Source organism: Schistocerca serialis, chromosome 1 (genome assembly GCF_023864345.2).
Source record: "Schistocerca serialis cubense isolate TAMUIC-IGC-003099 chromosome 1, iqSchSeri2.2, whole genome shotgun sequence".
In the NCBI taxonomy this organism is placed as follows: domain Eukaryota; kingdom Metazoa; phylum Arthropoda; class Insecta; order Orthoptera; family Acrididae; genus Schistocerca; species Schistocerca serialis.
The window spans coordinates 836,334,377-836,354,449 of NC_064638.1; the positions used below are offsets into that span (position 1 = coordinate 836,334,377).

The 20,073-nt window shown below is 44.6% G+C and overlaps 1 protein-coding gene across 5 annotated transcripts in view; it reads left to right on the plus strand.

Annotated features, from left to right (window-relative positions):
- The window catches only part of LOC126484870 (titin), a 471,820-nt gene that overhangs the window by 372,510 nt on the left and 79,237 nt on the right, over positions 1–20,073 (plus strand). For all 5 annotated transcript variants that reach the window (XM_050108484.1, XM_050108492.1, XM_050108469.1 and 2 more), the window contains one exon: positions 13,270–13,765. In XM_050108484.1, coding sequence (XP_049964441.1) covers positions 13,270–13,765 — 496 coding nt within the window. The remainder of the gene's footprint in view (positions 1–13,269; positions 13,766–20,073) is intronic.

The window sequence follows — 20,073 nt, forward strand, 5'->3', positions numbered from 1 at the left end:
TTGAAATCTTTATCCACAACACCTCTGGTGTAGCGTGTGCCACTAGAGTTACATCAAAATATCCGTGTCGCTGTCGCGCTTACTAAATGAAACCGCGGTGGAACTTGCAGCCCTTCTTCGGATGTTCTCTGTTTCCCCTATCAATCCTGTCTGATACGGATCCCCAGACTGACGAGCAGAACTCAAGTATTTGTCGAACGACGGGTGTGTAAAAAACGTCCTTCGTGGGTAGCCAACATTTCTGCTAATTCTTCCAGTGAATGTAAGGCTGACATAAGCCCTACCTACGACTCTGTAATGTGGTCGTTCCATTGTAAAACGTTCCTTTCAAATACTCCCAGATATTTAACGAATGTGACTGCTTGCACTGATTTTTTCTGCAATTGCGTATTTTTGCACAAGACATTACAATTATTCATAATAATGGTTAGTTACAAATCCCTACTATATACTTCTTATCTCGGGAGGTCTTCCTGAAATTTTTTACGATTTTCTAGCATTGCAGCTTGTCTGTATACAACAGCATCTTCCGCGATAAGGCTGATGGAATTTACAACGTTATCCACAAATACCATTTGCATATATATTGGGAAAAGTTATTGTTCTACACCACTCCGTTGGGGTATCCGCACAATTGCTTTTAGGTCTGAAGATTTCTCTCCGTTGAGAACGATATGCTGTGTTTGCTGCAAAGTCTTCAGTCCACTAACACAGCTGGTATAATACTCCTTGGGCTCGTATTTTGTCCATTAGGAGACAGCGCGGAACTGTATCGAGTGCTATCCGGAAGTCAAGGAACATATCTACCTGGGCGCCGGTGTCTAATGCACAGTAGTGCTGCGTAAGAATGCCACATGTGAACCAACGGCATTGCAGTTTGCTTGTATGGTATATAACTGGCCCGCAGTTGCATGTTTCAAGGAATGACTACAGTTGGTGCTGTTAGATTTAGAGAAGGAGGCAGGCATCTACATCTACATGGATACTCTGCAAATCACAATTAAGTGCCTGGCAGAGGGTTCATCGAACCACCTTCACAATTCTCTATTATTCCAATCTCATATAGCCCGCGGAAAGAACGAACACCTATATCTTTCGTACAAGCTCTGATTTCCCTTATTTTATCATGATGATCGTTTCTCCCTATGTAGGGCGGCGTCAACAGAATATTTTCGCATTCGGAGGAGACAGTTGGTGGTCGGAATTTCGTTAGAAGATACCTCCGCAACGAGAAACGCCTTTGTTTTAATGATGTCCATACCAAATCCTGTATCATTTCAGTGAGTCTCTCCCCTATTTCGCGATAGTACAAAACGTGCTGCTCTTCTTTGAACTTTTTCGATGCACTCCGTCAATACTACCTGGTAAGGATCCCACACCGCGCAGCAGTATTCTAAAAGAGGACGGACAAGCGTAATGTAGGCAGTCTCTTTACTAGATCTGTTACTTTTCCTAAGTGTCTTGTCAATAAAACGCAGTCTTTGGTTAGCCTTCCCCACAAAATTTTGTATGTGTTCCTTCCAATTTAAGTTGGTCGTAATTGTAATTCCTAGGTATTTAGTTGAATTTACGGCCTTTAGATTTGACTGTCTTATCGTATAACCGAAGTTTAACGGATTCCTTTTAGCATTCATGTGGATGACCTCACATTTTTCGTTATTTAGTGTCAATTGCCAATTTTCGCACCATACAGATATCTTTTCTAAATCTTTTTGCCATTTGTTTTGATCTTCTGATGAGTTTACTAATCGATAAACGACAGCGCCATCTGCAAAAAACCTAAGACAGCTGCTCAGACTGCCTCCCAAATCGTTTATATAGATAAGGAACAGAAAATGGCCTATAACACTGCCTTGGGGAACGCCAGAAATCACTTCTGTTTTACTCGGTGACTTTCCATCAGTTACTACGAACTTCGACTTCTCTGACAGGAAATCACGAATCCAGTCACATAAATGAGACGGTATTCCATAAGCACACAATTTCACTACAAACCGCTTGTGTGGTACAGTGTCAAAAGCCTCCCGGAAATTCAGAAATACGGAATCCATTTGAAATCCCTTGTCAATAGCACTCAACACTTCGTGCGAGTAAAGAGCTAGTTGCGTTTCATAAGAACGATGTTTTCTAAATCAGTGTTGACTGTATGTTAATGGACCGTTTTCTTCGAGGCAATTCATAATATTTGAACACAGTATCTGTTGCAAAATCCTGCTGCGTATCAACTTTAATGATATGGGCCTGTAATTTAGTGGATTACTCCTACTACCTTTCTTGAATATTGGTGTAACCTGCGCAGCTTTCCAGTCTTTGGGTACGGATCTTACGTCGAGCGAACGATTGTATATGATTGTTAAGTATGGAGCTAGTGCATCAGCATACTCTGAAAGCAACCTAATTGGTATACAGTCTGGACCAGAAGACTTGCTTTTATTAAGGCGCGTAGAACTGTGTAGAGCCATCACTTTACTCGGCAATCTGCAATGGAGGGGCATTAGCAGACAGCCCACCATACTTCATGTTACATCGAAGGAGACCGTAACAAACTCGTAGTTAGAATATATATTACATCCCTCAATGTTGCTAAAACTCATCCTGACACTTCCAACGTCTCAGCTGTGCTGGCGATCTCGCTTTCACAGTTGTCGTTAGTACTTCAGAATTGCAGCTCTTAATTAAGGAAACGGACAGTGTCTGACCTTTTAAAAGAAAATCTAGGATGCCTCTTTACACAGCCGTTTAATCACAACTGTACTTGCTGTGTCAGAATAGTCAGTAACTTATTAGTCATCTCAAACAGGTGAACATCTGCGGCAGAAATGAACAATGACTGCTCACCCACGACATGCTAGCTGACAGCTTAACCATGCATAACAACATAGAACACTTTTATTCAGCATGTAACGTAATTAATGGTGAAAACTGACACGGGCGAAAATACACGTTGTTACAAGCAAAAATGGTCCAGTAAACATGGTTCCGCCAAAGAACCGTTTGTGAGTGCGAACTCGTGGTTATGGGCCGCCTTTGACTTCAGTATGAAATATTGTCATGGTTAGTACAAATGTATATGAACTGTAAACTTTTCGATTACGTCCCCATCTAACTGAGTTCAAATTTCCCCCCGTGGCCCATGGTTTAGAACTATGTCAGATGCATAATGGACCACCGGCAAATTTGATGCAGGTGTAAGACGACATAATGGCCCAAGACGGATAGGTGTAGCAGTAGCTCTACCTTGGCTTTTCACCTGACCTCAATCCTCTGGATTTTTCTGTCTGGGGTCATCTCAAAGTGTACAGCACTTTGATACGGAAGAAGAACTAGAGCAGCTAATTTGCAGTCTTGTCAAGTCTTACGAGATAGTGCTTTGTGTTGGAAGAAACTCTTCGCACAGACGAGTCCAGTATTGCATGCAAATGCGACGACGACACTTGGAACACCTATTTTTAAGTGACTAATTCGCAGTAAACAGTAACATATGACGTGCTGAAGCAGTTCTCTACCTCCTGTTAAGATAGGCCATGGTTGGAATTTGAGGCCAGTGAAATGAAAACTGAATCTAAAACAAGTTTAAAATACATTGGTACTAGCCAGGACAATATTTCATACTGTAATCAGTGACTGCCCGTAACAACAAATACGCAGTTACTTCACAAAGGACTCCTTCGCAGTCCCATTTTTAACGGAAGGTTTTAGCTGCTTTTTTACCATTTATTTTTATTTATTTATCTATTTCCACGACATTATGAACGTCCGTCCGCCCACTAAATGTTTGTACTCTTTCTGTAGTCTTGGCAGTTATCATACAACACATCGTTTACAGAATATGAATCATGTGGTAAGAATACGTTACCGTCGCAAATAAATGTGACAAATTGTAAGAGCAGGCGAGATACTACATAGACGACTCACAGAAATGAAGCCGGCCGCTGTGGCCAAGCGGTTCTAGGCGCGTCCGTCCGGAACCGCGCTGCTGCTACGGTCGCAGGTTCGAATCCTGCCTCGGACATGGATGTGTGTGATGTCCTTAGGTTAGTTAGTTTTAAGTAGTCCTAAATCTAGGAGACTGATGACCTCAGATGTTAAGTCCTATAGTGCTTAGAGCCATTTGAGCCATTATTGAACAGAAATGAAAACAACAAATAAACGAGTGTGAACTGAGTTACAACAAAGGAATTCAAGAGTCAAAACTTCCAAGATGGAACGCAACTTAAAAAAAGGTAAAAACATATTTTCTGACACATCACAGAGAAACTGTGTAATTGTGAAACTTTTGCGTTCATTTGTTGCAGCATATGTGATCAACTATTATGTTTTCACAATTTCCTTGGGAGTGATCACGTTCACATTCATATGAACACCTAAATCGGGCGAGGAGGTATATCTCACTCACTCACCAGGCGTACATATTAGGTGCGTCGGTAAGCGATTCCTGTCATACGACACACGTGCTGTCACTAATACCGTGCATGACACACCAGACATGCTTTCCTGTATAGGATTCGGTTGACTTGTCGCTTTGTCATCAAACGTTTGCGGTTGCCATTCGAAAGCCACTTCCTTTTTTGCTGCTAATAGATTAGTTGTGCAGAATCAACTTTCATTACAGGTCCCTTCCTTACACCTCGCTGTTGCAAACACGGACGTTACATACGTTACAGCGAGCAGTGAAAAAAAAAAAAAAAAAAAAAAAAAGACACTGGGTAACTACAAACACGGCTCGCCCTCTTCGCAGTCCAACACTATGGCCACTTTTTTTAATATCGTTTTGTTCGATATTGTTCGTTCTATTTGTTCCGGGAGGATATTCCATGACACTTTTTCAAGTTGACTGTTGATCCTTTTACCCAGTTTTTTATTACGGAGGGCAACTAACCCACCGACCGAACACGTTGCGCTACCGTGCCGGCTAACCATGACGCCTTGCTTGTTTAATAGCACCCCATGTTGCACTTCCGGGATTTTCACGGTTCGCCGTTTCTATTTTGCTTCTTTTTTCGCTGTTCAATACACCTTCTTACTGTCATGCTTGATCTGTGTTCAGTTTTTGACGGTCGTCCACTGGGCCCTGTTTCCACTAAATCTGAGGGGGGTTGCGATGGGGAGTTTCTTTGTAAGATGCACGTGAACAGCTTGCAGCCTCTCCCCTTAACAAAATAAGCCTGTAGTCATTTTGAAAAGTAGAAACGGGAAATACGATCGTTGTTAACTAAATCGGTTCCGCCAGGGATGAACGGTTGACGGTACACGCGTCGTAGACCGCATCTTACACATGTCACTTTCGTCCAGACTTCTGCGCACAGTGCTCCATGATATCATGGTTCATGTACCTGCTGCAAGAGCAGAATGCAATTGGAATGGGATTCTCTTTTCGAGAGTGTAACATCAAATGTCCGCTATCGGTGTGAGATATAGGTGCAGGCAGTCCTTCTGGACCCTCACCTACCGACAGAAATTGTTGCCACAACCAGTCAATAGAAGGATGATCATTCAGCCATTTGGCTACTTGGTTCCAAACATCCCGATACATCACTGATTTGATGCAGCTCTCCGTGCTGCTTTACTCTGTGCGAGCTTCTTCATCTCCGAATAACTGCTGCAACCTATATCCTTCTGAATCTGCTTACTATATTCATCTCGTGCACTCCCTATATCATTTATTCCCCTACTCTTCCCTTGGTGATCCTTTGATGTCTCAGAATGGGTCCTATCAACCGATACCTTCTTCTAGTCAGGTTGTACAACAAATTTCTTTTCTCCCCAATTCCATTCATTACTTCCTCATCAGTTTCGTGATCGACCTATCTAATCTTCAGCTTTCTTCTGCAGCACTACATTTCGAAAGCATCTTTTCTCTTTTATATAAACTATTTATCGTTCATGTTTACTTACATACATGGCTACACTCTACACAAACACCTTCAGAAGAGACTACCTAACACTTAAATCTATATTCTATGTTAACAAATTTCTCTTCTTCAGAAATGCTTTTCTCGGCAGTGCCAGTCAACATTATATGTCCTCTCTACGTCGGCCACCATTAGTTATTTTGCTGCCCATCTACTTGTAGTGTCTCGTTTCCTAATATAATTCCCTCAGTATTAACTGGTTTAATTCGACTACATTCCATTAAACTTTTTTTGCTGTTGTTGATGTTCATCCTGTACCCTCCTTCCAAGACTGACCATTCCGTTCAAATGCTCTTCCAAGCCCTTTGCTGTGTCTAACAGAACTACAGTGTCTTAGGTAAACCTCAGAGTTTTTATTTCTTCACCCTGATCTTTAATTCCTACTCCAGATTTGTTTTTGGTTTCCTTTACTACTTGCTTTAAGTTGGAACTATTTTCTTAATCTGACCGTACAAGAAAAGAAGCAGGTATTTCAATTTTTTTATTTTTATATTTATTTTTTAAAAATGTTTTCAATACGAATTACTTTTTGAAGAAGAATACGAGCAATACATGTACAAATAAGTTTACATTATTCATAAAATAATCTCAGCAAGCATACGATACATTAGAAAATATTATAGAAAATCTCGCGTAGAGGTTAAGTAAAATAGTGAATGATTTCTCAAGATAATTATCTTCTTAATTTTCAGTCTTTCTCTATGTGTATAGCACCACAAGCCACAATCCCGCCAGACTGTGAAAACTGTGATTTCCGCAAAAACCATTCTCCACCTCAAAAAAGAAAAAAAAAATACTCTTAGTTCCTGTGTCCTGTCATAGTTCATGTCCAGCTATCTGTCGAATTATAACAAAAATCCGTATAAATGTACGTGTGGACCATAGGCTGCTTCGTCATTCACTGTACTTTGTATCCGTGTGCTTGAACAATATTAGATATGATTTTCCCATATAAAAGAGCCTTTTTCCACAATACTGACAAGTGGGGCCACGTAAAATACAATAACCTGAAATTTCGCTGCAGACATTTTGTGGCCTACGTCATTTATGGGGCAAAGTGGGAATGTGTCCGTTGTCGTTGATGATGAAAGTAGCGATATTACCGTCCTACCTGAATATGCTTGTTGAAACAGTGTTGCGTTTTGATGGGCATTTACACTGTAATTGGGTACTATGTTTTGTTTCTCTTGGACGTCATTCTATAAGTGATCCGAAGAATTTAGCGAAAGAGGATGCATCTATCATCGAGGGAAAGAACAGGCTCCGAGTAGGAGAAGGGGGGGGGGGGGTATGAGGGTGAGGAGGAGAGAGAGGGAGGGAGGGGCATGTTTAAGTAAATACGCTCTAAGATAAGAAAAGGCGCAACACTAAGGAAATATCCGAACGGGGCGGCAATCGGTGGGTGTGGTGTACATTTACAGACAAACAAATCATTACAATTTAGAAAAATTAGATGATTTACTCAAGTGAAAGATCTTCACAAATTTAGCAAGTCAATAACGTCTTGGTCCGCTCAAATGGCTCTAAGCACTATGGGACTCAACACCTGAGGTCATCAGTCCCCTAAGACTTAGAACTACTTAAACCTAACTAACCTAAGGACATCACACACATACATGCCCGAGGCAAGATTCGAACCTGCGACCGTAGCAGCAGCGCGGTTCCGGACTGAAGCGCCTAGAACCGCTCGGCCACAGAAGCCGGCTCTTGGTCCGCCTCTGCCCCTTATATCACCAGTTATTCGGTTTGGCATTGATTGACAGAGTTGTTAGGTTTCATCCTGCGGTATATCGTGCCAAAACCAGTCCAATTGGTGCGTTAGGCTGTAAGGTGCCAGGACATGGGCACTTACACGCTAGCTTACCAACATTAGTATTAATAATAAAGGAACTGGCAAGGGCATCAGATCATGACTCTATTGAATTATGGAAAATATGAGGCACTCTCGAGCAGTATTCCCTGCATGTATGCATGATTGAGCCACTAATTCAAAGCGTTGGTGAAAAGTGTCGGAAGTTGAGAATTGTGGATGATAAAGTCTGCAGATGGCCGTAGCTCGCCGGGCCGCCGTAGGCGGCAGGTAGCGGTCACCGGAAGCGCGGGACAATACGACGCTTTTGGGGATAGCCCGGCATCCGGAGCCACCTGTGCTGGGCAACACGTGGCGAAGACGAGAATTTCATTTGCCTAGGTGCGTTATGACCTAATCGATCATTGGGTAGGTCTCAGAAATGCCGTTGGAGGGATTTCGGCGATGATAGAGCGTTCGACATTGGCCGAAACTGAGTATTCTTCCGCCACGTTTTCGTACGCGTGGGAGACGGGAGAATTGTGGAGAGAGTGGGCTTCGCCTTCAGCCATCGAGCGGTACGGACTTGGGAGACGGCGTCTTGGCCATCGACTTCGGAGGGAGATAGACGGTCTGTATCGCAGCATTGCACCAACGCGTGTTCCGTGCAGAGTTCTGCGGTTAGAGCTCTTTGCGTGCTCAGAAGCGAGATTTTCACCAACGCTTAACCACTCCCAACAAATTACCTAATATTCTTGATTTGATAGTTATCCTTGCGAGGTGCCGAGTATTTATCAAAGCAGCTGCCGGTAATAGGAACGCGTAGTTGCAAATTGTTAATGTGCCATTCTCAGGAGTGTGTGGGTGGACAAAGAATTCACATTTTTTTGTAAATTTTGTCGGTTGTGGGGGATTTCAAATTAAAATGCCAATATTACAACCGAATTATCGACTTCATTGTAGCTAACATCTACCCTGTCCCAGTAAGCTTTCAAAAATGGTTCAAATGGCTCTGAGCAATATGGGACTTAACATCTATGGTCATCAGTCCCCTAGAACTTAGAACTACTTAAACCTAACTAACCTAAGGACATCACACAACACCCAGTCATCACGAGGCAGAGAAAATCCCTGACCCCGCCGGGAATCGAACCCGGGAACCCGGGCGTGGGAAGCGAGAACGCTACCGCACGACCACGAGCTGCGGACTCCCAGTAAGCTTTATATGTACTCTAGTCACTGCACAGCTTGCCCAGACGGGAAGGAAAGAAGGTTTGCGGTCTTCTATGTCAGCGACGGACAATAAGCTTACAAGATAATCAAAATTCCGAGCTAATTGACGGCCCTGTCCCTAATGCTCCAAACGTTCTCAACTGGGGAGAGATCCGGCGACGTTGTTGGCCAAGGTTAGGTTTGGCAGCCACGAAGACATGCAGCAGAAATTCTCGCCGTGCACGGGCGGACATTCTCTTGCTAAATGGTTTGCCGTGAAGCGCAACAAAACGGGGCGTAGAATATAGACAACGCGCCGCTGTGCTGTAAAAGTGGAGCGGATACCAACCAAAGTGATCTTGCTATGAAATGAAATGGCACCCCAGACTACTACTTCTGGATGTTGAGCTGTATGGCGAGTGACAGACTGGTATGTCACCGCTGTCCAGGGTGACTCCAGACACGTCCTTAGCCTGGAATCTCACTGGCTGGAGTAGAACTGTCTTCAGTGATGGGTCCCGCTTCGAAATGAGCCCCAGTGACAAGCGAAGACGTGTCTGGAGACGCTTCGGACGGCGGTGGGATACCAACCTGACTGACGCCCATCATACGGCCCGACAACCAGGAGTGATGCTCTGGGGGCCATTTCTTTTCATAGGAGAACCGTTCTGGTTATTATCCGCGGCGCCCTTACAGCAGAGCGGTTCGTCGACGATATTCTGCGCCTCGTTTTGTTGCCCTTCATGGCAAGCTATCCTGGGCTTACATTTCAGCAAGATAATGCCTGCCCACACACGGCGAGAGTTTCTAGTACTTGTTTCCTTGCTTGTCAACTCTACCTTGGCCAGCAAGGTCGTGCCTCTCCTCGATTGAGAACGTTTGGAGAATTATGGGCGGGGCACTCCAACCAGCGCAGGATTTTAACAATCTAACACATCGATTGTACATAATTTGGCAAGATATGTGTTAGGTGAGCATCCAAAAACTCTATCAATCAATGTCCATCCGAATAACTGCTTGTGTGAGGGCCAGACGTGGAAAAACACGTTATTGACTTCCTCAATTTGAGAAGCTCTTTCTCTTGAAAAAGTCATCCAATTTTTCTGAAACTGTAATAATTTGTTTATCTGTGGATGAACATCACATATACCGACTTCCGTCCCATTCGGATAGTTCCTTCGTGGTGCGTCGTTTATTTCGTCTCAGAATGTATGTAGTGCACGAAGTGCGTTAACGTTCCTGCAGAAAGTGACAAAATTACGCCCATTTTTAGAGTTCGGTACCTTGAACGCTAAAAGCGGAACCCTTATAACGTCACTGTGTTGTGCGCCTGTCTATCCGTCTGTTAAAGCCCCTTTTCTGAGTAATGCGTAAAAGTATCAATTGCAATTTATGTTAAATACAAAAGTCTTCTGTCTGTTGGTGGCGTAAAAAATTTGAGCTGCTAAGTAAATGCAGTCAAAAGATACAGTCATTTATGTCACATCTTTAGACACTCGGAAACTCAGTCATCAAAAGCTACAGATGAGCTATCTACATGTACAATTAAGTTTGTACGGAACCCTCAGAGCGGGCGTTCTACTCGCAGTTGTCCGATTTCTCTTCATCCAAAGACATATTTACTTGGACTTGTTGGAACATGGTTTAGGTGGAATAAGAAGTGTTCGTGTTCCAGTATGATAGGGTTCGTCAGTTGAATTCCGCCAGTAGAACCTAAATTAAGATCCGACAGCTCCATAAATTAGTTACACATCTTTCACTGACAACACGTTCTATACAATGACGAGCACGCTAACCTGATTGCTGTGTCCCCTCCGGCCATTGTAAACAACAATCATTTAGTATGAAACTTCCTGGCAGATAAAAAACTGTGTGCTGGACCGAGACTCGAACTCGGGACCTTTGCCTTTCGCGGGCAAGTGCTCTACCAACTTTTTATCTTATTTTTTATATCTCATTTTGCTGTATATTGCTCGTTGAATTTGTTCGTGGTGGACGTCCGACGATACTCGTTGAGGTAGTTCGTTGATCCGTTTACTCAGATTTTTTTTATTACAGAGGGTAGCTAAACCCTCTGACCGAACACGCTGAGCTACCGTGCCGGCTGACCAACTGAGCTACCCAAGCACGACTCACACTCCGTCCTCACAGCTTTACTTCTGCCAGTACCTCGTCTCCTACCTTCCAAACTTTACAGAAACTCTCCTGCGAACCTTGCAGAACTAGCACTCCTGAAAGAAAGGATTTAATCTGCCAGGAAGTTTCATATCAGCACATACTCCGCTGCAGAGTGAAAATCTTATTCTGGAACCATTTAGTAATCACTCCAGAGGTACTGGGGAGGGCTACTGAAAATGTGACGACTTTGTGGACGTCTGTCGTATTACAGTACCTTACATCAACACATTTAACTTCAGGGTAAATAAAAAGAAGTTTCCTCTCTCTTGATGTTGTGAGCTTATATTTGTGCTCAGTGTTGATGAAAACATAACCTAATGAAATCTACCAATGGTTTATAATCACTCTGCATAGTGGAGATTTAAATATGGAGAAAGACCAGTATTTGACTTAATAACTCTGAAAACTCTTTTAAAACTACACTACTGGCCATTAAAATTGGTAAACCAAGAAGAAATGCAGATGACAAACGGGTATTCATTGTACAAATATATTATACTAGACATGTGATAACATTTTCACGCAATTTGGGAGCATAGATCCTGAGAAATCGGTACCCAGAATAACCACCTCTGGCCGTAATAACGGCCTTGATACGCCTGGGCATTGAGTCAAACAGAGCTTGGATGGCGTGTACAGGTACAGCTGCCCATGCAGCTTCAACACGATACTACAGTTCATCAAGACTAGTGACTGGCGTATTGTGACGAGCCAGTTGCCCGGCCTCCATTGACCAGACGTTTTCAATTGGTGAGAGATCTGGAGAATGTGCTGGCCAGGGCAGCAGTCGAACATTTTCTATATCCAGAAGAGCCCGTACAGGACCTGCAACATGCGGTCGTGCATTATCCTGCTGAAATGTAGGGTTTCACAGGGATCGAATGAAGGGTAGAGCCACGGGTCGTAACACATCTGAAATGTAACGTCCGCAGTTCAAAGTGCCGTCAATGCGAACAAGAGGTGACCGAGACGTGTAACCAATGGCACCCCATACCATCACGCCGGGTGATACGCCAGTATGGCGATGACGAATACAAGCTTCCAATGTGCGTTCACCGCGATGTTGCCAAACACGGATGCGACCATCAGGATGCTGTAAACAGAACCTGGATTCATCCGAAAAAATGACGTTTTGCCATTCGTGCACCCAGGTTCGTCGTTGAGTACACCATCGCAGGCGCACCTGTCTGTGATGCAGCATCAAGGGTAGCCGCAGCCATGGTCTCCGAGCTGATAGTCCGTGCTGCTGCAAACGTTGTCGAACTGTTCGTGCACATGGTTGTCGTCTTGCAAACGTCCCCGTCTGTTGACTCAGGGATCGAGACGTGGCTGCACGATCCGTTACAGCCATGAGGATAATATGCCTATCATTTCGACTGCTAGTGATACGAGGCCGTTGGGATCCAGCACGGCGTTCCGTATTACCCTCCTGAAGCCACCGATTCGATATTCTGCTAAACAGTCATTGGATCTCGACCAACGCGAGCAGCAATGTCGCGATACGATAAACCGCAATCGCGATAGGCTACAATCCGACCTTTATCAAAGTCGGAAACGTGATGGTACGCATTTCTCCTCCTTACACGAGGCATCACAACAACGTTTCACCAGGTAACGCCGGTCATCTGCTGTTTGTGTACAAGAAATCGGCTGGAAACTTTCCTCATATCAGCACGTTGTAGGTGTCGCCACCAGCGCCAACCTTGTGTGAATGCTCTGAAAACCTAATCATTTGCATATCACAGCATCTTCTTCCTGTCGGTTAAATTTCGCGTCTGTAGCACGTCATCTTCGTGGTGTAGTAATTTTAATGGCCAGTAGTGTAGCTCCTTGGCACAATACTGCTCCTTGACGTCAAGTGTTTGACAGAAGGAGTAGATGCGATGACTGTATGCCGTAAGTGTTTGTCTCCACTGAGTACGGTTTTCAAACACAGCTTTAAAGCCCACGGCCTCTCGATACAGTTGTCAGGACTTCCTCTTTACTGTCGTAGTCAGACTCTCGGTTGAAGCACAGTACGTCAGCCGCTGTGCGGAGACAGTAACGTTCGCCAGAGTCCTTTCGCGGGACTATTTCTGTCGAGGGGCCCCGGCGAGGGGAAGGAAGGAGGCGCCAGCGAGGCAGGGCCCGGTCGGATGTCCTGGTGACGCGCCTGCGCCGCCGCGCGTGTGTCTGCAGGGCGGAGGAGCCGGCCAGCGTGGGGGACTCGGACCGCGAGCAGCGTTCGTCTGGCAGCTCGTCGGACCGGCGGCGCGCCGGCGTGCTCGAGGAGATCGACTCCGACGAGTTCTTCCTGCGGGAGAAGGGCATCAGCCAGGAGGACGTGGCCGTCGGCAGGTACCTGACGTCGGAGATCCGCGACGCGTTCCGCTCGCCGGTGAACGCGCTGCGGCGGATGGACGCCGACGAGGACGGCGGCGGCGGCGGCCGGGAGTCCCCGCTGGCGGCGCAGTACCGCGGAACGCCCGAGCGCGAGCCAGAGCGGCCGGCGAGGACGCGCTCGCTGCGGCCGGCGCGCCGCCGCCACTCCCCCAGCCCACCGGCGGAGGCGGCGCAGCCGGACTTCGGCACCTTCCCGCCTGCCAGGCCCAAGCGCAACCGCCGCGCACCGCTGCTGCAGCAGGCGCCGCCGCCGCCGCCGGAAGCTGACCGGCCAGAACGGGACCACTTACAGGTACTGCACTCACCGCTGCTACTGTGTAATATAAAAGTATCATTTATGTCTACATCAACATCTACATCCATACTCCGCAAGCCACCTGACGGTGTGTTGTGGAGGGTACTTTGAGTACCTCTATCGGTTCTCCCTTCTATTCCAGTCTCGTATTGTTCGTGGAAAGAAAGATTGTCGGTATGCCTCTGTGTGGGCTCTAATCTCTCTGATTTTATCCTCATGGTCTCTTCGCGAGATATACGTAGGAGGGAGCAATATACTGCTTGACTCCTCGGTGAAGGTATGTTCTCGAAACTTCGACAAAAGCCCGTACCGAGCTACTGAGCGTCTCTCCTGCAGAGTCTTCCACTGGAGTTTATCTATCATCTCCATAACGCTTTCGCGATTACTAAATGATCCCGTAACGAAGCGCGCTGCTCTCCGTTGGATCTTCTCTATCTTCTCTATCAACCCCACCTGGTACGGATCCTACACTGGTAAGCAATATTCAAGCAGTGGGCGAACAAGTGTACTGTAACCTACTTCATTTGTTTTCGGATTGCATTTCCTTAGGATTCTTCCGATGAATCTCAGTGTGGCATCTGCTTTACCGACGATCAACTTTATATGATCATTCCATTTCAAATCACTTCTAATGCGTACTCCCAGATAATTTAAGGAATTAACTGCTTCCAGTTGCTCTGCTACAATGTAGCTAAATGATAAAGGATCTTTCTTTCTGTGTATTCGCAACACATTACACTTGTCTACATTGAGATTCAATTGCCATTCCCTGCACCATGCGTCAATTCGCTGCAGATCCTTCTGCATTTCAGTACTATTTTCCATTGTTACAACCTCTCGATATATCACAGCATCATCTGCAAAAAGCCTCAGTGAATTTCCGATGTCATCCACAAGGTCATTTATGTATATTGTGAATAGCAACGGTCCTACGACACTCCCTTGCGGCACACCTGAAATCACTCTTACCTCGGAAGACTTCTCTCCATTGAGAAAGACATGCTGCGTTCTGTTATCTAGGAACTCTTCAATCCAATCACACAATTGGTCTGAGAGTCCATATGCTCTTACTTTGTTCATTATACCACTGTGGGGAACTGTATCGAACGCCTTGCGGAAGACAAGAAACACGGCATCAACCTGGGAACCCGAGTCCATGGCTATATGAGTCTCGTGAACGAATAGCGCGAGCTGGGTTTCACACGATCGTCTATTTTGAAACCCATGCTGATTCCTACAGAGTAGATTTCTAGTATCCACAAAAGTCATTATACTCGAACATAATACGTGTTCCAGAATTCTACGACTGATCGACGTTAGAGATATAGGTCTATAGTTCTGCACATCTGTTCGACGTCCCTTCTTGAAAACGGGGATGACCTGTGCCCTTTTCCAATCCTTTGGAACGCTACGTTCTTCTAGAGACCTACGATACATCGCTGCAAGAAGGGGGGCAAGTTCCTTCGCGTACTCTGCGTAAAATCGAACTGGTATCCCATCAGATCCTCTTTTGAGCGATTTTAATTGTTTCTCTACCCCTCTGTCGTCTATTTCGATATTTACCATTTTGTCATCTGTGCGACAATCTAGAGAAGGAACTACAGTGCAGTCTTCCTCTGTGAAATAGCTTTGGAAAAAGACATTTAGTATTTCGGCCTTTAGTCTGTCATCCTCTGTTTCAGTACCATTTTGGTCACAGAGTGTCTTGACATTTTGTTTTGATCCACCTACCGCTTTCTGCAACACAACGCAACAGTAGGTCGCGGGAGGCTGATTGAGGCTGTGTTCTGAGACTACATCATACGTGCATTGTAGCCGCTGTGTCAACTTTGTGGGGTTAGTCTGAAGTGCCTGCTATGGCATCGCGGTCAGAAGTGAGACTCGGGCAGTTTTGCGGTACAACTCCGCGCGTGGTTTAAACACACACCAGTGCTTTGAAGAAATGACTCTTGGGCTCGTGATGTGTGTCCACATCGTACAACTATATTCAGGTGGTACAGACAATTCCGAAGATGAAACATCGCTCCGGAGGACGCTGAGAGGACGGGAAGACCACAATCATCAGTTACGGAGGAAAACATCGATGAGTGAGCTGTAAACAGATAGAGGATACCTTAGGGCTAAATGCACCAGAAATTCCTTCGATCCTGCAAGATCATTTGCAAGTAAAGAAACTTCGTTGTCTCCAGGTGCCGTATACAGTGACGGAAGAGCAGATGGCACGATCTTTGCCGTGCCGGAAGATGTTAAAGAAGTTTTATGAGGGACAATCTTAGTATGTGAACAACGTGACAGATGACGAAACTTGGCTGTACTACTGTGACGTTTCGACAAAGACTCAAAACAAAGACGACACACCCATAGCTGTCAGAAATTCCCGATCACTAAAGAAGAAAACGGTAACTGGTTTTTTTTTTTTTTTTTTTTTTTTTTGTCAAATTCTGTGAAATTGTGGCGCGTGTTGTTTTGGGCACACAGAAGACAGTCACAGCTAAGTGCTACTCTGAGCAGTGCCTGTCCAAAGTCATCCAATCTCTGAATAACCTGCGACCGATGTTAAGAATGGACACTAAGTTCCTCCATCACGACAACACTCCAGCTCACTGCGCTTATCGAGTATCTGTGGGGCACAGCATTGACACATCTTGAGAACCCTCCTTACAGTCCAGACCTTGCTCCTTGCGGCTTTGCACTGTTCCTGCATGTGAAAATGAAGCTGGAATGAGTGCAGTTTTCAAGTGATGAGGACCTCCTGAGGGCTTGGGACAGAGAGTATACCTTACTCCCTAGAGAAACTTGGGAGAACTGGTTTAGGGACTGGTTTCGGAGGATAGAGAGCTGTATTCAATGTGGCTGAAACTAATTCGAAAAATTTAAACAAATGAAGCTGTATTGCAAAACTTTCCTAATGCCCTTTGTAGATGGTAGTTATCACGCGCAGATGTGATGTCAGCGGTGACGTCATCGCGGAGAACACATGCCTTATCGCACCGCGTATAAGCTTACAAGCGCATCGTGCGCACGTGCTTAACTGGAACACAGCTACCAACACATTCGGGATTTTTCGTGTTATGTCTATTATTATTGTTATTATTAACTTATTCATTAGTTAAAAATGCTTTTAAATGAAACTTTTTCTCTGCATAATACGTAGTTTATAAAATATCTAAAAGATTGTTTTCTAAAATTTATCTGCGCTATTTTTCTATGGCTACCAAAATACCAATATAAAGCTTCCGAAGCGCGTCAGACACTTGTTGACATCCAGAAAAAGAACCCGCAATCACTTTTTGAAAGTGTTACTTGAATTCAACATTACACCGCGAGTTACTATCCAGTAAATTGGTATTTTTTGCCTAGGGTCTTTTATTTCTCTTCCCATAATTTCTCTAATTGTTGGCACAAGGCGCCCTCGCATTTACGGGCTTGGCTGTTTTCGTAGTGTACATGTTTTCTCTACTAGTAGTTTCTTCATTAGTTACTAATACATTTATTTGTAAAATCTCTTCTAATTTCGTTGCAGCAACTTCGTTTTTCTGCCCGAATTTTCTCTCATTATTAGGCTCATTACCACCCGTAGATGAAGTCTGGAAGATGGGAGATATAGAGCTGGAATAACATCTTGCCTTTCGGAAGAAAATTCAACAGTTCACTTTTCAGATTGCTTTCACAATACGAACCAGAGAAAGAAAATATTTAGCTCAATCAGCACATCTACAACTGTTTATCCTTTTTCCTTCAGTGTTCTTATGAAACGTATCAAACTTAATTCCAAAATTATTTAGTTGTCTGCAGTGGCCATTACAACTCACAATTGCACAGCAAACCATTATTTTTCACTGAAAACAAATTAAACCATATAGTCTCAGAACCAGTGGAATACACCGAAAACTGTAGTCTATATTGGGGAGGGGACGGGTGCATACGGAGTGGTAACAGGGACGGTTGGAAAGTAAGCGTCGCAGCTTGCTACTGCCCAAACACCCCGTGATCTCTACCATGTATTTATTCTAATAACAGTGGGTGTAGTACACACACACCGTCGCAAACGTCCAGTTGTTCAGTGGCTCAACAGTATTAAGTCTCTTTCACAACAGAGACACTTTGTCTCAATCGACTGCTTATGGCAAGTGAATACGGTGCAGCGTCCAGGGTGTTTTTTCTTGTACCGAGTCTCCCATGTCAAGAATTATAGTGTTTGTTTACACGTATAGCTAGGCACCTGGAGGATGAGAGTGAGATTCTAAAAATTTACCCGAAATAACTGAAGCAAACCACGGAAAATATAATTCAGGTTGGCAAAAAATGGATTGGAGTCTCCATAATCCAAAATACAATTCAGTGTGTTAATAAGAGCATAAGTTAGTTCAGTTTATCCCCAGTGTATAATTTTGTTTTGTTCATACATTTTTGCAGAGTAGTTGTTTATAATATAAAAAGTTAGTACTGCACTGTTCTTTACACGAATCTCTGTACAACTACAATCGCACCAAAAAGTATTGGCACACGTGCGTATTTATCGTTGCTGGTTACAAACGCCGCACTTTCCGGTACACAGTACATGTACGTGCTACCTCACATACCAGACATTACAATTCTGCCCATAGTGCCTACCATTAACAAAGAAATGCAGTGTTATGGGCAAACACGTATCTCCTCTGCACACAAAAAGTATTGGCACAGAGCATGGCATCTCGGTATATTGCTGGGTTTTCAGGTACCGGAACGCCATCTGCTGACACATTAGACACTGCGTGTTGTTGACGGCCCGGTCGCCAGTATGTTGCTGTAGTGCGCGATAGTGGTCAGCATGGGGCCGAAGAAGAAGGAACATTCAGTGGCGTTGCGTGAGAGAGTGGTATTGCTCCATTCACAAGGGAGAAGCTATCGACAAATCGGAGCAGAGGTGTCTGTGAGCTACACCACGGTAAGAGCCATCATTCAGAAATATAAAGAGACTGGAACAACAGTGAATAAGTGTCGTCCTGGACGTCCAAAAGTGCTTACAACCCGAGAGCGTCGCCATATCATCGCACTTGCTCGGAAGGAACCTGCTACAAGTGCAGCAACTATTGCTGAGATTGTTCAGACAACGTCCGACAAGACGGTTAGTGTTCAGACTATACGAAATGTGTTGAATGAGGCTGACATGCATGGACGTTCTCCCAGGAAGAAGCCATACATTTCGGAAATTAACCGGCAGAAACGCCTGCAGTTTGCCAAGGACTACATCAGCAAGCCGATGGAGTTTTGGAACACTGTGATATTTAGCGACGAATCGAAGTTCAATGTGTTCGGATTTGATGCAAGAAAGAAAATTTGGCGCAAGCCGAATACGCACCTCGACATCAAACACATGCATCCCACAGTCAAACACGGTGGGGGCGGTATCATGGTCTGGGGCTGTATGGCGGCTTCCGGCGTTGGAAATCTAGCTGTAATTCACGGCACAATGGATCATATGAGATACATTGACGTGTTGCGAGGTAATTTACACGCTAGTGCACAGAAATTGGGCCTTACTGGGGTGTTTCAGTTCCAGCAAGACAACGACCCAAAACATACCGCCATGAAAACCCGGGAGTGGTTACTGTACAATGCCCCCAGAAGGGTTCTAACACCACCTCAGAGCCCTGATTTGAACCCCATTGAGAACCTGTGGGCTCATCTTGACACACAAGTCAGAAAAAGGCGTCCGTCCGGTAAAAACGACTTGGAGAAAGTGCTCCTGGAGGAATGGTCGAAAATTACCCCTGATATCACCCGGAATTTAATACAAAGCATTCCTAGGCGTTTACGTGCTGTTATAGATGCTAAAGGGATGCACACTAGCTATTAGATGGTGAACATCAATGAAGAAAACGAACACACTGTCCGATTCATATGCGTGTGCCAATACTTTTTTGGGTGCAGAAGAGCGATGTTTTTTTTCATGACACTGTATGTTACTTTAAGGACAGGTGATTTTGACATATTTGTAAACTATGTAATGTAAGGTGTCACATGTATGGGTTCTGTTCTGAAATATATGTTTCGTTTAACCTACAACCACTAAAATGTAACTGTGCCAATACTTTTTGGTGCGATTGTACACTATCCAGCAAGTGTTAATTTTTCTGTTTCTGAAAAGTAGCGTCATTCCAGTTTCTCTTTCGGCTTATTTTTAGACGGCTGATCACATTTATCTTTATATTAGGACATTTACGCAGTACTGACTACATAACGTCGTTTGTTACCAGATGTGTTGCTTCTTTCTTGGGGTGATGGCGCCCTACAGCAAATACCGATACGCAGTCAGAGAAAGC